The following is a 16,645-nucleotide window of genomic DNA, read 5'->3' as shown; positions in this document are numbered from 1 at the left end:
CCATCCATCCATCCATCCATCCATCCATCCATCCATCCATCCATCCATCCATCCATCCATCCATCCATCCATTCAATCAACCAATCGTCTGTCCATCCTACCACCAACATCCATCCTTCCATTCATCCATCCGTCCGTCCGTCCATCCATCCATCCATCCATCCATTCTTTAACCAGTCATCCGTCCGTAAATCCATCCAACCAATTATCCATCTTCCACCAAACCTTCCGACCAACCAACCATCCATCCAACAACCGGTCATCCGTCTGCTCATCCAGCCATCTATCCACCAGCCAATATCCATCCATTCATCCCTCGATCCATCTTTCTCTCCACCAACCCATCCATTTGTCCAACTGACTGACTGTGTTTCTGTATTTCAAGTCTGATGCCTGTAGGAATATTTACTGTATATTGTTATTCTGTGTTTTGTATTCATGTCTTAGACATTGGCTACAAAACCCCCTCATAAAATAGAAACTTGAGCCTGAAACTTGGATATAAAAACCTGGAGGAGCTTTAAAGTTTTGTAAGACTCTAAAACCTAATATCATTAAATATGACAAACATCAGTGAGACAAATAGCTGTGCAATCTTCAAACCAACCATTTTTGTAAGAATAAAAGGAAGAAAGTCAATGTTAAAGTCCAAAAGTTCCTGTTAGCTCCATGCTATGTTTGCGTAACAGGAAATAAGATGATCTGGTCAGGTGAGGTCAAATTTTTAGCTTTTTTTGTAGACATTCAAAGCAGTATGTGGAGTACTGACATTAGTCTTAGCACACCATCCCTATGGTAAAACATGGCAGTGGCAGCATCATGTCATGGTCATGGTTTACTTCAGCGGGGACGTGGAAGCTGCTCTGACTGGATGGAAAGATACAAACACAGAGCAGTCATTGAAGAAAACCTTCTGGAGGCACTTTACAGTTCTGCACCACATCCTGTTGGTCTCTCCCATTAACCCCCAATAAAACACATGGAAGTAGGACAAAATGGTCATAGGGGTGTGAATATTTTCAAAAGGCAATGTATAACTTTACATCTCACCTACCTCTGAACTCTGTCTCATTTAATGTGTTCACTGGTGGGTGGATTTGCTTTTTCCAGCCCAAAGCATGACTCAGATTGAAGGCAATCTTTTCCATGAACACATCAAACATGCTAACAATGGACCACTAATGACTGCATTTATTACATCACCTCCAATAAGCTGACAGATTTATCTTGTTCTTGTTAATTAGCCACTACATCCTGATCTTCTCGTCTTTCGTTTCGTCTCTGTTGTTTTCCTGCCAGTAGGGGTCAGTATACACAAACCAATCAGATCTGGAGAGAGAGCTGATCACAGGCAAAAACCACACAAAGTGACAAAACTAAGGGATCATTCTTTAAAAAAACATCCAAAATAATCAATTTCATATTTATATCACTGTCCAGACCTACAGTTTAATAATAGGTAGCATAGAAATATCCTCCATTGGGTACATTCAGGTGTAACCGCAGCATTGGGTCATGGAGGTTCACAAAAACAAACAAAAAGTGTTAAGAATATATATAAAAATAAGATTAAGAATAAAAATCATATTGATAACATTCTGCACAAGATTATAACTTAAAAATACTTTGCCGTTATCAGAAATTGCATAGTCCAATCTGAGGGATGTTTAAATTTTTTTAAATATACATATTGTGCATTTTTATTTGCGCATTATTCTAATTTAACATGCTAACTCCAGATTTGCTAATGATCATGTAGTAAAGAAACAAAGCAAAATGTGAATATTTAGTCTTTTTGGCCGGTGTGCATCCTTTTTTTATGGAGGTTTTCCTTCTGTTACTAAATGCTTGGGGATGATGACTACCATTAGTTTTAGTTGTTAGCAAAGCACGCTAATTATTAAATGTACATTAATTGAGAAAGAGATGCAGTGCTTTGCTATTAATTGTCAGTACTACAACAGGGATACAAAAGTCCAGTCATATCACCTTTTACAAGTCAGTGAAAGTGTTAATAAAAAAAGCAAGGGAGAGGGAAGTAGGTCAGCTAAGCTAGCTTGACTTTGACAATCTGATCATGGATGTGCTGCAGAATTCGGTGTGTTTCGATTTATTTAAAAAAACAAAAAAAACAAAGGCGACCTACACACAAACTCTGACAGATCATCAGTAGAGCAGGAGTTTTAATCAACCACCGCTGTGTTCAGATGATCACTTATTTAAAAATAAACATCAAGCCTGAAAACATAAAACCGTCCTGTTCTTTGTGCGATAAATGTTTGGGTGGTTTTTGGTGTTGAATTCTTATACACTAGTGGAGCTGTTCTCAGCCAGTTGCTATGGCAATGGGTGTGTATAGAGTAACTGACACAGATTGTGAGAAAAAAGAAGACTATAAGTGGTTTTGAGTTGTTCTGCACTGATTTAATAATACCTAAATCTCCAGGTTTTATTTAATTAACAGAGTTGTTCTACCGGCTTTGGATGGCAAGCAAAATAATCGTCTTTTTGCCCTCCAGCGTTGTGCACATGCACAAAATTTCTGGACGTAAACAACAACATTAGCTTCTGTTTGTGTTTCCGGGATTCGGAAACGGAAACATTCGGTTCAGTTGAAGCTGTTTTGTCTGCAGGTTGTTCGAGCTCACCTGCTCGCTCCCTCTGGAGAAGGACCTGCGGGTGATGTTGTACGACCACGACATGCTCACCAAAGACGAGAAGATCGGAGAGACGCTGATCGACCTGGAGAACCGCTTCCTGTCCAAATATGGAGCCACGTGCGGCCTGCCGCAGTCCTACTGCATGTGAGTAAACACACCCACCTCTAACTGGGATTACGTCTTCCAGAACTTCGCTTTCTTACAGATTTCTGTTTTTAAATATTAGATCAGGGGTAAACCAGTGGAGGGATCAGCTGACTCCCAGGCAGCTGCTCTGCAGGCTGTGTGAGCGACGAAACCTGAGGAAACCCGTGTATGAAGACGAAGCAGTCCGGTTCAGAGGGCAGAGATACACGGCCGCGGACCTGGGTGAGCAATACCCGCTCAAAATAAAACGGCTTCCTCTTTCATGACTTTATCACTCCTCCTTGATGTTTGTTGACATTTCATCTTGCAGACGTAGAAATGGTGATGTTTCCTTTCGTCTAAATGTGAAAATGTGGTTGAAAGGTGAAGAGGCGTCTGTTGAACTTTAACTGTGGTCCAAAATGTGGTTGCTGTTGTTTAAATGGGCCGACCAAGCCTGAAGTTTTGAGGTTTTTATTTAGGCTGAATTTAGCTGGGACCTTTTGGGGGGAAAAGTCAAATTTCAACGTTTTATTTTCTGGTCTAACCAAAGATAAGGACTGACAGATGTAAAAACTATCTCCATTGACGTCCAGTGTGTGTAGTTGTTTCTGTAGTTGTTCTTACAGCTATGTTTCGGTCCTCACCACAGCATTACCATCAGGCTAAAGGCCTTATCCAGCCACTATGCACCTCTTGTCAATGCCTTGACTCTGGTAAACAGTTATTACAGTGGTTTCCAAAAGACAAAAAGCACAAAAATATGACAGGAAAACAGAAGTGCGACTTTGAAAAGCAGAAGTGGAGCCTTCTGCACAACCAACAAGAATTCATCAAGTTGTTTCTGGATGGTAAATTGACAACAAAGCATGTTTTCCAGCAGTCATTTTACTGCATACATTAAAAAAAGAAAACATATTAACAAAAAAGGATTTATTTGTTAGAAGTAATGAAATTAAGTTTATCCAAGGGAATATATGAAGTTTATTAAGTTGTCATGTTACACAAATGTAAATAAATTAATTTGGCAAACTTAATTTGATCACTTGCAACATATTAACTATATTTTTAAGTTGGGACTCCTTTCTAATTTTTTCATTCCATATTGTGGTAAAATCAGCTGACCAAACGTGCTGGAACGCTGCTTGGGTTGCTAGGTAACGGGGCTTGGCTTGGCTGGGGTTGCTAGGTAACAGGGCTGGAACTCTGCTTGGGTTGCTAGGTAACGGGCTGGGGTTGCTAGGTAACGGCACAGTGCCCATGGAACGTGACAAAGTCAGAGATTCACACTACCTTTATTGTTTTTAAACATAACATCAGGGATACACTGCATAACAAAAAACTACGATGCATATCGGGTCACAAACAGACACAAACTGTAAAGGAGGACAGGATAAGAACCAACAAGTCATAGTTTCCTCCAGTCTGAAGCGATCCGCGCCATCTTAGCAGTTAAGCGCCTAACAAAGCTTAGAGCAACAATGACTTCGAGACGAACAAAAAATATATATTTACACTCTTGATCAATGTTTGAGAGAAAGATGTTTGACCAAAATTGCTAAATATTTCAAACTTTAGACTTTTTGGATAGATAATGAAAACGCCTTAAAAAAAGGACAGCTAGGTTTGTTTTTTAGTGCTTGATCTGTTGTTAGATCAAAATGGAAGTATAAAAGTGTGAATGTTGCATAAGAGTTCCACTGTAAATCAACCAGTATGACGTTGACCCTTCATCCTGACCTTTTTATTTCACCGTTTCTTCCATTATTTTCAGCTACTGTTGACAGGACGAAGCAAACACGTATTTATTATCGTAGATTAACCTGAAGAAATCCGTAATAAGCAGCTTAATTTCAGCCCTGATGCTCCGTCTCTCCGACTTTGCTTCCTCCTCTTCCCCTTACTTCTGCGATGAGGTGAGGAGGAAACCGCTGGACCACCTGAGGAGCAGAGCCATGAGATAAATGTTCAGGATCCATTTTGGCCCCTGAACCGAGGCCACACGCGCTCCAGGGCCGCCGCCGCCGCGCCGCGACTCGAGGTCACGGCTGTTGGTTTGGTGATTTATGGCGCAGTCGTGTGTGTGTGTGTTTGCCAACATCCACATCGCGGTCGCCTGTCGGTCAGCGAGGAGCGACGCCACGTTCTCTTTCCACGGTTGTCGCGGTTACCGTGCGTCAGCTCACTGCCCGCCGAGCGGACGCGCTAACTGGACGTCTCCCCTTTTTTCCGACTTATTAGCTTTTGTTCCACCATCCAGCTGAAGTCCTTTTTTTCACCCCACATCCAGAATCAAGTCTGTTTGAAATATTCTTTCCTTCTTTTCTCCTCCATCATGGCTACACTTTAAATGTGAACTAAAAGCTAAATTTATTACCCTCAGGCTCACATTTCAGTATCAGCTCTGAAAGTAAAACCAGGATCTTTAGCTGATTAGTTGTTGGTACCAATTTGTCGGAGCTTTTCGAAGTTCATTTGAACTTTATTTTAACTTTATTTACTCCCAAGGAAATAAATTTTCCAATTTCAGTAAGAGATTAACAGTCGACCTGAGAATTATTATAAATAATACAACTGTTAAAACTCAGAGAAAAGTTAAAATGACTGGAATGAAAAATGGACTAATGCAAAAATAATAAATATATAGTAAGAAATGCAAATAAATGAGTAAAAGATCATTATAATAAAGGAAATACACCAATGATGAATGAATCCATTAAAACAGTTGATTATCAACCTTGGTCACTAAAAATAAAATTGTATCTCATGAGTTTCACGTAGTCGACCTAAATTTGCCGTCTTAGACGTGTTTGGTCTTAAATGCTGTTTATTTCCGTTGTACACACATTAAATGTTATATCCATTCAGTCTGGTTCGTTCTGTAATTATTCCTGTCATGATAACAGAATTTTCCCAGAAATTATTGCGATAAACTATAATATTGTCATTTCCAGGGATCGTAATGGCAAAATAATGCAGCAACACGTTCTCATAAATGAATAAACCTGAAATTATAATCAACATTTAACACATTGAAATAAGCAAATAAAGCAACATAAACGACAAATAAAATGAATAAAATTATCCCTAAAAAAATGTTTAGTTGAGACCAAATTGGAAACTTTTATCATCCAGTTTTTGGTAGAAAGAGAAAAACAAGAAAATCATGGAAATTATTGAGCTTGTCTTAATTTATTTATTATTTCTTGACACATTGAATCCAATGTGTGGTTTGGGTTTTCTTCCAGAACTTTCCAAAACTTCACATGGAAAACTCCTCCTGTCTGATTCTGTAGTTATCTAGAAAAAACTCCAGAGTCTCTTGGACTTTCCCAGTTTTTTCACCTTAATCCAGTTTATCAAATCTGAATCTTAAATTAAATATGGAGGATAAAAATAAAATGACACAAACACATTTTTTTCCCCACTGTCTGAAGTTAAATCAGACTAAACTTTATTTGTTTCAGGTCAGGAGTTTTATTTTTTTTTTTAGGGCTGCACAGTGGCGCAGTTGGTAGAGCTGTTGCCTTGCAGCACGAAGGTTCTGGGTTCGATTCCCGGTCTTTCTGCATGGAGTTTGCATGTTCTCCCTGTGCATGGTGGGCTTTCTCCGGTTTCCTCCCACAGTTCAAAAACATGACTGTCAGGTTAACTGGTCTGTCTAAATTGCCCCTAGGTGTGAGTGTGTGTGTGCATGGTTGTGTGTCTCTGTGTTGCCCTGTGAAAGACTGGCAACCTGTCCAGGGTGACCCCGCCTCTCGCCCAGAACGTTAGCTGGAGATGCAGCAGCACCTCCTGACCCCACTGAGGGACACGGGTGCAAGAAAATGGATGGATGGATGGATGGATGGATGGATGGACATTTTCAGCAACAAGGCAGTTCAAATAAATTCAAAGTAAAATACAAACTAAACAACAAAACCAAAGAAAAACAAAAAGGTAAAAGTACAAAACTGAACCATGTTTAATAAGAAAAGGGGTCCATAGTTTATAAACTAGTCGGTTTCTCTGGATTCTGATAATGTTGGTTCTGGTTGTCCTGGATTCAGCTCCAGATCTGTGCAGCATAAAGCGAAGTGTTGGTTCTGCATGTTAAGTAGTTTCTACGTTTGAAAAGCCGTTTCTCTACGTTTTGCTCCGATACGAAGCTGAGGTCAGTTAGATCTGATCAGAACCAACCAATAAACCCAAACGGAAGCATAAAAACATTCAAAATGTGGCTTTTATTTCCTTTCCTCCTCTATCTCCGGCTCTCTTTTTCCTCGCCGCCCCTTCCTGTCCCTGTCCTCCTCAGTCTTTCCGTCCTCTCCTCTCTCAGATGACTCAACGTTATCGGTCATAAACTCTCGACGTTGACCTCAGACGTTCAGAATTTCACTTCTCCAGGAAAATTCCTGGTTTGGTTGCGACACAGAGACGGCGCAGCGTGAATAATGAATCGGTCCTGCTCCAGTTCCTCCTGTTGACCTTTTTCAAACCAAACTCTGGCGTGTTTCAGATGACAGAGACGTGTCCAAGCGACACCTCGGTCCGGTCAAGGAGCGGCTGTCCCTCCACATCCTGAGGAAAATGGGCCTGGTACCCGAGCACGTGGAGGTCCGACCGCTCTACAGCCCGCTGCAGCCCGACATAGAGCAGGTAGCAGGCACGCTCTCACCCCGTAGCTCCAGCTGTGATTTCTGCTTCCTGATTGGCTGCTGGTCGTGTCCATCAGGGGCGACTGATGATGTGGGTGGACGTCTTCCCCAAGTCCCTCGGGCCGCCCGGACCCCCGTTCAACGTTACGCCACGCAAGGCCAAGAAGTAAGAACCCAAAACTAAAAGCTCTGGGTGGCTTCACACTGAGAAGTCATAGAAAGTTAAGTGGAAGGAAAAAGTGTGGTGAGTGCACCAGAAAGAGGGAGAACAGCAAAATCCATCCAGGATTTTCAAATTAAAAGCTGGCTGTGCTGTTTGTGGTTTTAAAGATTTTAATAAGCGTTTCCAGGGGTCATCAAAGGTCAACCTGTCACGATAACAAATTGCTGGACAATAAATTGTCCCTGAAATTATTGTGATAAACGATGATTTTGTTGTTTTGGCATAATTTTTAAGTAATATAATGGTAATCACATTAAAAGACAATTTCTCAAATGTTAATAAACTTTAAATATGTTGAACATTCAACACTGAAACTGAAAGATACTTTAAAATATTCAAAACAAACAAACAAAACAACAGAAACAGCAAATAAAATGAATTATAAAATCTCTCTAGACAAAATTATCCTTCAAAATAAGAGACCAAAACACCAGAATGAAAACTTTAAACATCCAGGTTTTGGTAGAAAAATTAGGAAAAACTACAAATCAGGCAAATGGAAATTATCAAATTTATTTTGATTCATCATGTGATTAATTGATTTATTGTTTATTTATGAAGTCAAATGAAATATGCTGCTAATAAACTGATGTTTTTACACCAGAGATCAACCTGCTGCAGAGTTTACTGACACCAAATGTCTCCATTTTGTGCATGTTGACCTTTGATGACCTCTGGAAACATTTATTAATATCTTTTAAAGCGATTGCGACACAAAACAAGCCAAAATAATCTACATATTATATGATTGCCATTTTCTGGAGTGAGTCAGAAAATATTAGTTTTTCTTACCAATGTAGTTTATTTTAGGTGTTTTTAATGCTTTTAGTAACATTAAGACACATTTTATTTAATTTTTTATTCAGTTGCCTTCAGGTTGGCTGTTTCTTCTAAATCAAATCATTTTATAAATATTTTAAGCTTTAAAATTTAGCTGTAGACTTTGCTTGAGCTTCATATTTTATGCTAGTATTCACAGTCGTGTTTTTGTGTGTGTTTCATGCACTGGGTGACGGTAAACAACTGGCCCTTTAAGGGCTTAATAAAGACCTGATATTCTCACTGCTGCTACTAAAATGGGGGTTTTCATCTGACTCAGATGTAAAATTTGCTTAAAGTTTGTTCTGTTATAGGAAAAGTCTTAAATATAATGACACATTTTTCCCAACAGGGCACCACAAAGCATTCCCACCACAGAACAACAGTGTGGTCTTTGTGCTTCTGGTATTAAAATGTGACCATTCATTACTTGTCATAAGGACAAGTTTGGGTTTTGGTGAAAATCTTGTTCGTTTTATACTGAAGTCTTTGTGGCAGACGAGGGAATTTCATCATTTAGCGTCACGCAGAGAAATTTTCCTGTTATTTGGAAGGAAACTGATCCCTGTGCAGCTAAAACTGGTGTTGATTATGTGGTAAAAAAAAAAAAAATTTTTCAGCTTTGCTGCCCTTTTAACCAAGATTTCTTTTTAATTTTGTTTCTGTTCCAGATAAATAGGCTCTAGTAACTTTAGCAAAAAATTAAAAAGTAACCAGTTTGTTTTTAAACTTGGATATAATAACAATGTTTTTTTTTGTTTGTTTGTTTTTAAAGATTTTCAGTTTATTTCCATTAAATTTGAAGTACTAGTAATATGTTCTTAGATGTGTTTTTATGTTTTTTTTTTACATAATGTTCCATCGTTTTGTGCTAAATGTTATGTTTACTTTTATTATAAGTCCTAAAATATAAGAAAATTGTGGTTCTTTAAAAACAACAAATTGCCTGTAGTAGATATTTACATAAAATTACATGTTGTCTTTTTTTAAAAAGTCATGTGACATTTGGCGGCTCTAACCAAGTTTCTTTTACCGGCCCCAGAGTAAAACAAATTTTTATTTAAAAGAAAAAACTGATAATTTTGGCATTTTGTCCACTTTTCTATGTTGAATGTTGTAGACTTATTTAGACAGAAACCCTCGGTATCACCGTTAATAACGATAAACCCTTAACTCATGATGTGAGTCAGTTCATCCTCGTCCATCTGAATTTGATCACAATAATATAAAAAGTATTTTTGCTTCTATAAGATTCTAAATTAAGCAGAAATTAACAGTTTATGTCAAATTTATATAAATTATTATGTTTATTTTAATATTTGGTAAATTGGGGCTAATCTGAAACCACTGAATGAAGGCAAAGTGGTATGTGTTGAAAATGCATCAACAGGCATTAGTGACCTCTTATTTGTTTATTTTAATCTTTGTTCACTAATCCAAGATTTTAAAACGTTTGGTTTTCAAAACCACCAAAACTTTCAAGTCTGGTTATTTTTTTATCTTAATGAGATGCCAGAGAACTAATGTGTGGCTCCTCTAGACTAGCAGCAGCAGTTAGCAAACACCTGGTGGAACGACACATCTGCTGATGTCCTGCAAATGGTTGTAAATGGCATCATGGAGAAGCATTGTTGTGATGGGGAGCGTCTGTTAGGGTAGGAGAGCCTCTTAAAGAGACAGAGACACAATTTCTTATTAAATATATAAAGTATTTTATAACAACTGAAGGTAAACTAGTGACTAACTCCCCTAATGTTGCTGGATTGAGAGGAATAAAAACAAAACTACCACTAGATTCATTTTGTGTTTCTCTATTTCTGCACGAGTTCAGGAATAATAATTATTATAACTGCAGTAATTATAATATTTTATTTTAATTAAAACCATTTTAATCAATTTATTCAGTTGAAAATTGATTGCTAAGCGGACGACGACACCTTTCTACTTGAACTTTGATGATTTTTTATAGTAAAGGATATTGATGCAACTCCATCAGTTCCTGAGCTGCTTAGTTTTCCTGCAGGTTCTTCCTGCGTTGCATCATCTGGAACACCAGCGACGTCATCCTGGACGATGTCAGCGTCAGCGGCGAGAGGATGAGCGACATCTACGTCAAAGGGTGCGACGGTTTGGCTCAGCTCTTCCCTTCCTTATTCGGTTTGAGACGTTCGCTGAGCTAACCAGGAAACCGTCTGCGTTTCTCAGCTGGCTGGACGGACATGAACACAACAAGCAGAAGACGGACGTCCATTACCGCTCGCTGGGCGGCGAGGGAAACTTCAACTACAGGTTCCTGTTTCCCTTCCACTACCTGCCAGCAGAGCAGCTCTGCGTCGTCGATAGGAAGGTAAACCTGTCAGAAAAGAAGGGATATTAATCTGAAACGACCCATTTTTCCAATAATCAAACACGTTTCCAATCAGATTGAAGCTATTTATTTAGCTATGTCTTTCTGTTTAGTAAATGTTGTTGCTTTCCTCTTGACTGTATGAAAAATGGACCCAGAGGTTATTGTGATAAACAATAGTATTGTTTTTTTGACTCCATATTCAACTAATATAATAATAATAATAATAATAATTGCTTTTTAATGCAAATATACCGACTCAGAGATAAATAAAACCCCTAAAATTTTCTAAAGAACATTTAACACTGGAACTGAAAAACATTTTTAATATCCAAAATAATCCATCCATCCATTTTCTTACACCCTTGTCCCTCAGTGGGGTCAGGAGGGTTGCTGGTGCCTCTCCAGCTAGCGTACCGGGTGAGAGGCGGGGTCACCCTGGACAGGTCGCCAGTCTGTCGCAGGGCAACACAGAGACACACAGGACACACAAACAACCATGCACACACACACTCACACCTAGGGACAATTTAGAGAGGCCAATTAACCTGACAGTCATGTTTTTGGACTGTGGGAGGAAACCGGAGTACCCGGAGAAAACCCACCATGCACAGGTAGAACATGCAAACTCCATGCAGAAAGACCGGGGCCGGGAATCGAACCCAGAACCTTCTTGCTGCAAGGCAACAGCTCTACCAACTGCGCCACTGTGCAGCCATATCCAAAATAAACAGAACAATAATTAAAATGGATTATGAAGCCTCTGTAACCAAAACTGATTTTCAAAGAATGGTAAATAGTCAACATAGACGGGGACAACAGGCAAAAGAGGCAGGTAGTGCAAACGAAGTACTTCGTACTGGGTGTTAAATGTTTCTCAAAATGGCGACTTTTCAACAGTATTAAACTCTTTAATGACATTTTTAATTTATCATGTGATTAATTGATTCGTTGTGTTTTGGGTCGTAATGTTGTAAGTGTAACTAAAACTGCTATAAAAGTGAAAAATTCCAAAGTGGGCGGAGCCAAGAGACACTGGGGGCGTGGCCAAAGGTGGGGCGGAGCATATGAAGCACTTTGTCTTAAGTTTACCACTTTGTACAACTTAAAACAAAAAATAAGCAACTAGAGACGAATCTGGCAGCTTTTTTCTTTATTGAAAACTTTAATGGCAACGAAATATTACAAAATTAAACAAATTTGTCAAAATTTAAAGAGATAGCAGCATGCTAGTGAAGAAGTCTGATGATATCCTCCCGTCTTTTTACTTTTTAAACATTTTCTGACTGATTATTTTACAACATTAAGCTTCCATCCATTTTCTTTCACCCTTGTCCCTCAGTGGGGTCAGGAGGGTTGCTGGTGCCCATCTCCAGCTGGCGTACCGGGCGAGAGGCGGGTCACCCTGGACAGGTCGCCAGTCTGTCGCAGGGCAACACAGAGACACACAGAGACACACAACCATGCACACACACACTCACACCTAGGGGCAATTTAGACAGACCAATTAACCTGACAGTCATGTTTTTGGACTGTGGGAGGAAACCGGAGTACCTGTAGAAAACCCACCATGCACAGGGAGAACATGCAAACTCCATGCAGAAAGACCCCAGGCCGGGAATCGAACCCAGAACCTTCTTGCTGCAAGGCAACAGCTCTACCAACTGCGCCACTGTGCAGCCCCAACATTAAGCTCATATTCAACAATATTGACTAATTAATCTATTTCCGCTTGGGGATCAATAAAGTATAGATTCTATTTGATTTCATGTCTGCCTTGGAAAACAAACATTTCCACCACATTTCATGTTACGTTCCAGTTGTAGTCGAAAAATGGAAAATTCCAACTTCCCAGTGGGAAAAATCAACTTGAATTTGTGACGACTTGTAAGGTGTGATTCAATATGGCTGCTCTTCCTGTGGGCATTTATCCTGTTTTCATTTTTAATTTTTACTATTTTCTCCTCCGCTTGTTCAATGAGTGTATAAATTAATTTGAAAATATGATTAAATGCAGTTATTTAGTGTCGTTTAATGGTAAAAATGACACTTTTTTATAGGACTAGAGTCTTAAAAGAGCATATTTATGCTTTTTAAGAGCATTCTTTGTATTTGTGAGGCTACAATTTAAGTATTATGCGATCATATAATACGTCTTTTCTAAAAAGATGTTCTTTGTTCACTAATCATTGATTAGTGAACAAAGATTAAAATAAACAAATAAGAGGTCACTAATGCCTGTTGATGCATTTTCAACACATACCACTTTGCCTTCATTCAGTGGTCTCAGATTAGCCCCAATTCACCAAATCTTAAAACAAACATCATAATTAATATAAATTTGACATAAACTGTTAATTTCTGCTTAATTTAGAATCTTAAAGAAGCAAAAATACTTTTTTTTATTCTTGTGATCAAATTCAGACGAGCAGAGATGAACAAGAACATAAGAAAATGTTCTTGTTCTCATTGTGTTTTATCGTTACCACAATAGCACCACTAAGTATTTGATAGATTTTTAACTCATTTTCACTCAGCACCACTTTAAAGTCATGAAATCAACTTATTCTGCGTATAATAAGATTCAAAGCTTTTGCATCGAATTTGAAGAAACTCTTGGCGTTGCAGTCAAATCCACAGAACATTTGCTGCTTGTTTTTGCCGTTTTCGTGTCTCAGCGCCGTAATTAACAGCCACTGGACCAGCAGCCGTCCAACCATCACATCTGCAACTGTGATAAAACGACGGCCGCATGAGGCGGCGGCTGCGGCGGTAAATTACAGGTGGACGTTTCATAATATCAGGAGTTATGGATCAGAGCGCCGAGTCAGACTGAGGCCAGTCCCGCTAACTAATCAACAGAAATAACGATGTGACGTTTCCACGAGGAGGAGTGGACGCCGCTGAAAGCCCAGAGACTCAACGAAAACATGCAGCCAGGAGCTGAAACAACAGCGGCGCTCCGAAAGCTGGAGAAACCAGCCGGCTGTCGTTTGCTGTGCTTGGCCGGACGCCGAGCCTCTTTAGCCGCTCTCTGCCGACGTGCTTTACAGCGGCGCTCTCGCTCGCTCTCAGCAGCGTCTTCAATCAGGGAGCAGCTGAAAAGACAACGGGGAGTTTGAAATGAGACCCTGCTGGGCGGAGAGAGGCGGCCAGGAGTGGAGACAGAAACCTCAGAGCGACGGTTTTACGACTGGATCCAACGAAATCTGGAGGAACTTTTTATCGTATTTGAAGATAATTTACCTCAAAGTTTCACATTTTCTATTCATCATCAATCGAGGAATTTACAATTTACCCAAATATGTCCTGAAAACATGATCTGTTGTCAGGACACGTCTGTGATGTCAAACTGAAGGTTCGGGGGCCAAATCTGGTTCGCCATAGCTTTTTCTGTGGTCCTCTAGAGTCTTAACAGGAAACATAAATAAAACCTTCAAAATAACGTTTCTGTGCTTAATACTGTTAATCAAACTGAATCCGTTTTTACCTTAATCTGCCAAATGAAAAGATGTTCAGTATTTAACTTTAAGAAGTTCTTACTGGAGGCAGAAATGGTCGTTTATCCACGTTATAGCAGTTCAACGGGTTTTATCAGTACGTTCTGCCACAACCAGCCCTCTGAGGACATTCGTGGTCTTGGTGTAAATGAGTTTGACGTCCCTGGCCTATACAAAACATGTTCAGTCTTAGATAAAAAGACTTCAGTCTGCTCAGTTCTGCCTATTTCATGGTGTCTTGTCACTTTAAATAAAAACAATCCGCTGCCGGCCTCACCTCCCCGATCAGCCTTCACACTAGCACAGGAAAACGGCTGCAAACAGATGCGCAATTATACAACAGTAAAAAGCAGAAGTGGAGCTTCCTGCACAACCAACATAATGCAGCAAGTGGTTTCTGGATGGATACTTTGGTATATTATTACTTTCAGTAGTAGGACTTTAAAGCAATTGTGCAAACGAGTTTATTCCAAAGAAAGAACCACTGACTTGACAAACTGATAAGGAGATAAAGATAAGGAGGAATAATTGGTTTCTGGATGGTAAGTCTTTTCCAGCAGCCATTGTACAGCGGTGAAACTATCTTAATTTCCCTTTGGGATCAGTGACGTATTTTTGAATTTGAAAACCAGGAGTTCTGTTTCGGTTGCTAGGCAACTGGCGGAGTTCTGTTTCGGTTGCTAGGCAACTGGCGGAGTTCTGTTTCGGTTGCTAGGCGACGGGCGGAGTTCTGTTTCGGTTGCTAGGCGATGGGCGGAGTTCCGGAGAGGTTGCTAAGCGACGGGTGGAGTTCCGGAGAGGTTGCTAGGTAACGCCACGGTTCCTGTCAGTTGTGCCTCAAACATTCAGGAGATTCTTTAAACATTTTAAAAACAACACCAAACATCAACTTATTTCCAGAAATGCCTGTGAAGTGGAAAGAGAGTTTTGCATAAAGGTCCATTTAAACTACTGTATTCTGTATTTTTTTTACATCAATCTTTTACTCAAACTGCCGCTTCCTCTACAAATCTTCTGCAACGACCAATGGGGTCTCAGAGAAGTGGGAAAAAAAAAAAAAAAGATGGATTGAGGAAATGCTGGAGGAGACGTTCCTGTACTTGGGACTCTGGCAACACCAAGAACCTGATTTATGCTGTTCAGTATCGTGGAGAGCAGTTAGTCAAGCTCACCTCAGCTGCTGCTCATGACAGTAATAACTTAATGTACTTGGACAGAGTTTGTACTCGAACCAGACGCTGAACACGCTTCGCCAAGGATCTGGACGTTATTATACACCTCACACACGCAGAGGGTGTTGTGTTTACTCTGCTGTTTGTCTCTGTTATCGTCGAGTGTTGGAGTTGGGGAAGGCAGCAGAACAAATCAGGTGGACTGACACACATTTTATTGTTTTAAAAAAACAGAAACGATCTAATATATCTCTCTGTCTTTTCCTGGAACGAGGCTACAAGCAATAAAGGCAACGTTTGTTTTCCCGGGGTGACAGGAGGAAGTGTGCATGAGAGCAACTTTACAGATTCAGCTGATCAACGCCAAGATTAAATAGCCGGGAGTGAGATTAGCAACAAAAGTGGCTTTCAGTGAATATTTTAACATATTTAGCTGAATAACGTCACAACGTCAATGTGTCAAACTCACAAAGCTTTTAAATTGTCTGTTTGTAGCACCATGCTAATGCTCACAACAAGCAGTATAAGAAAGGAGAGGAAATGAATCACTGAGTTTTGATTAAACGTGCTGAAAATTTACCGTTTCATTCGTATTAGCTTAACTCTGGCTAGCAGTTAGCTTGATTTTGTCTGTTAGTTTGACGCTGATACTGTTTTTGAACTGATCTCACGCATGAGTTGGAAAATCCTTTCATAATCATAATCATATATCATATATTTTTGCTTCATTTTGTGTGTTCAAAAACTAAATGAGCTTAATAGATACATTTACAGGATCCTATGTGCCAGCAGCCATATTTGATGGTGAACTTGGGTTAGCAGTTAGCTTTACTTTGATTAACTGTTAACTTTACTCCTAGTAAAGTTGCTATCATATCTCTTATTAGGATTAGCTTGACTCTGATTGGTAGTCAAGCTAAGCTGCTCCTGATTAGCAGACAACTGGAGTCTAATTAGCAGTTAGCTTAACTTTGAATAGCTGTTAGCGTTACTCCAAGAAACTACATAATCTCTGATTAGTAGTTAGCTTAACTTTGAATAGCTTTTAACGTGACTAAGTAGTTGCTAGCTTGACTCTGATTAGCTGTTAGCTTGACTGATTAGCTGTTAGCTTGACACTTATTAGTTGTTAGCTTGGCTCTGATTAGCTGTTAGCTTGAC

The 16,645-nt window shown here is 39.6% G+C and overlaps 1 protein-coding gene across 18 annotated transcripts in view; it reads left to right on the top strand.

Moving 5' to 3' along the window:
• Positions 1-16,645, top strand: part of dysf (dysferlin, limb girdle muscular dystrophy 2B (autosomal recessive)) — a 100,418-nt gene that overhangs the window by 73,874 nt on the left and 9,899 nt on the right. For all 18 annotated transcript variants that reach the window (XM_017310448.1, XM_008435628.2, XM_017310454.1 and 15 more), the window contains 6 exons: positions 2,634-2,804; positions 2,887-3,029; positions 7,285-7,424; positions 7,501-7,589; positions 10,489-10,584; positions 10,671-10,812. In XM_017310448.1, the coding sequence (XP_017165937.1) occupies positions 2,634-2,804; positions 2,887-3,029; positions 7,285-7,424; positions 7,501-7,589; positions 10,489-10,584; positions 10,671-10,812 (781 nt within the window). The remainder of the gene's footprint in view (positions 1-2,633; positions 2,805-2,886; positions 3,030-7,284; positions 7,425-7,500; positions 7,590-10,488; positions 10,585-10,670; positions 10,813-16,645) is intronic.

The sequence above is a fragment of the Poecilia reticulata genome, linkage group LG18 (assembly GCF_000633615.1).
Source record: "Poecilia reticulata strain Guanapo linkage group LG18, Guppy_female_1.0+MT, whole genome shotgun sequence".
Lineage (NCBI taxonomy): Eukaryota > Metazoa > Chordata > Actinopteri > Cyprinodontiformes > Poeciliidae > Poecilia > Poecilia reticulata.
This window is presented reverse-complemented; position numbering and strand designations above follow the sequence as displayed.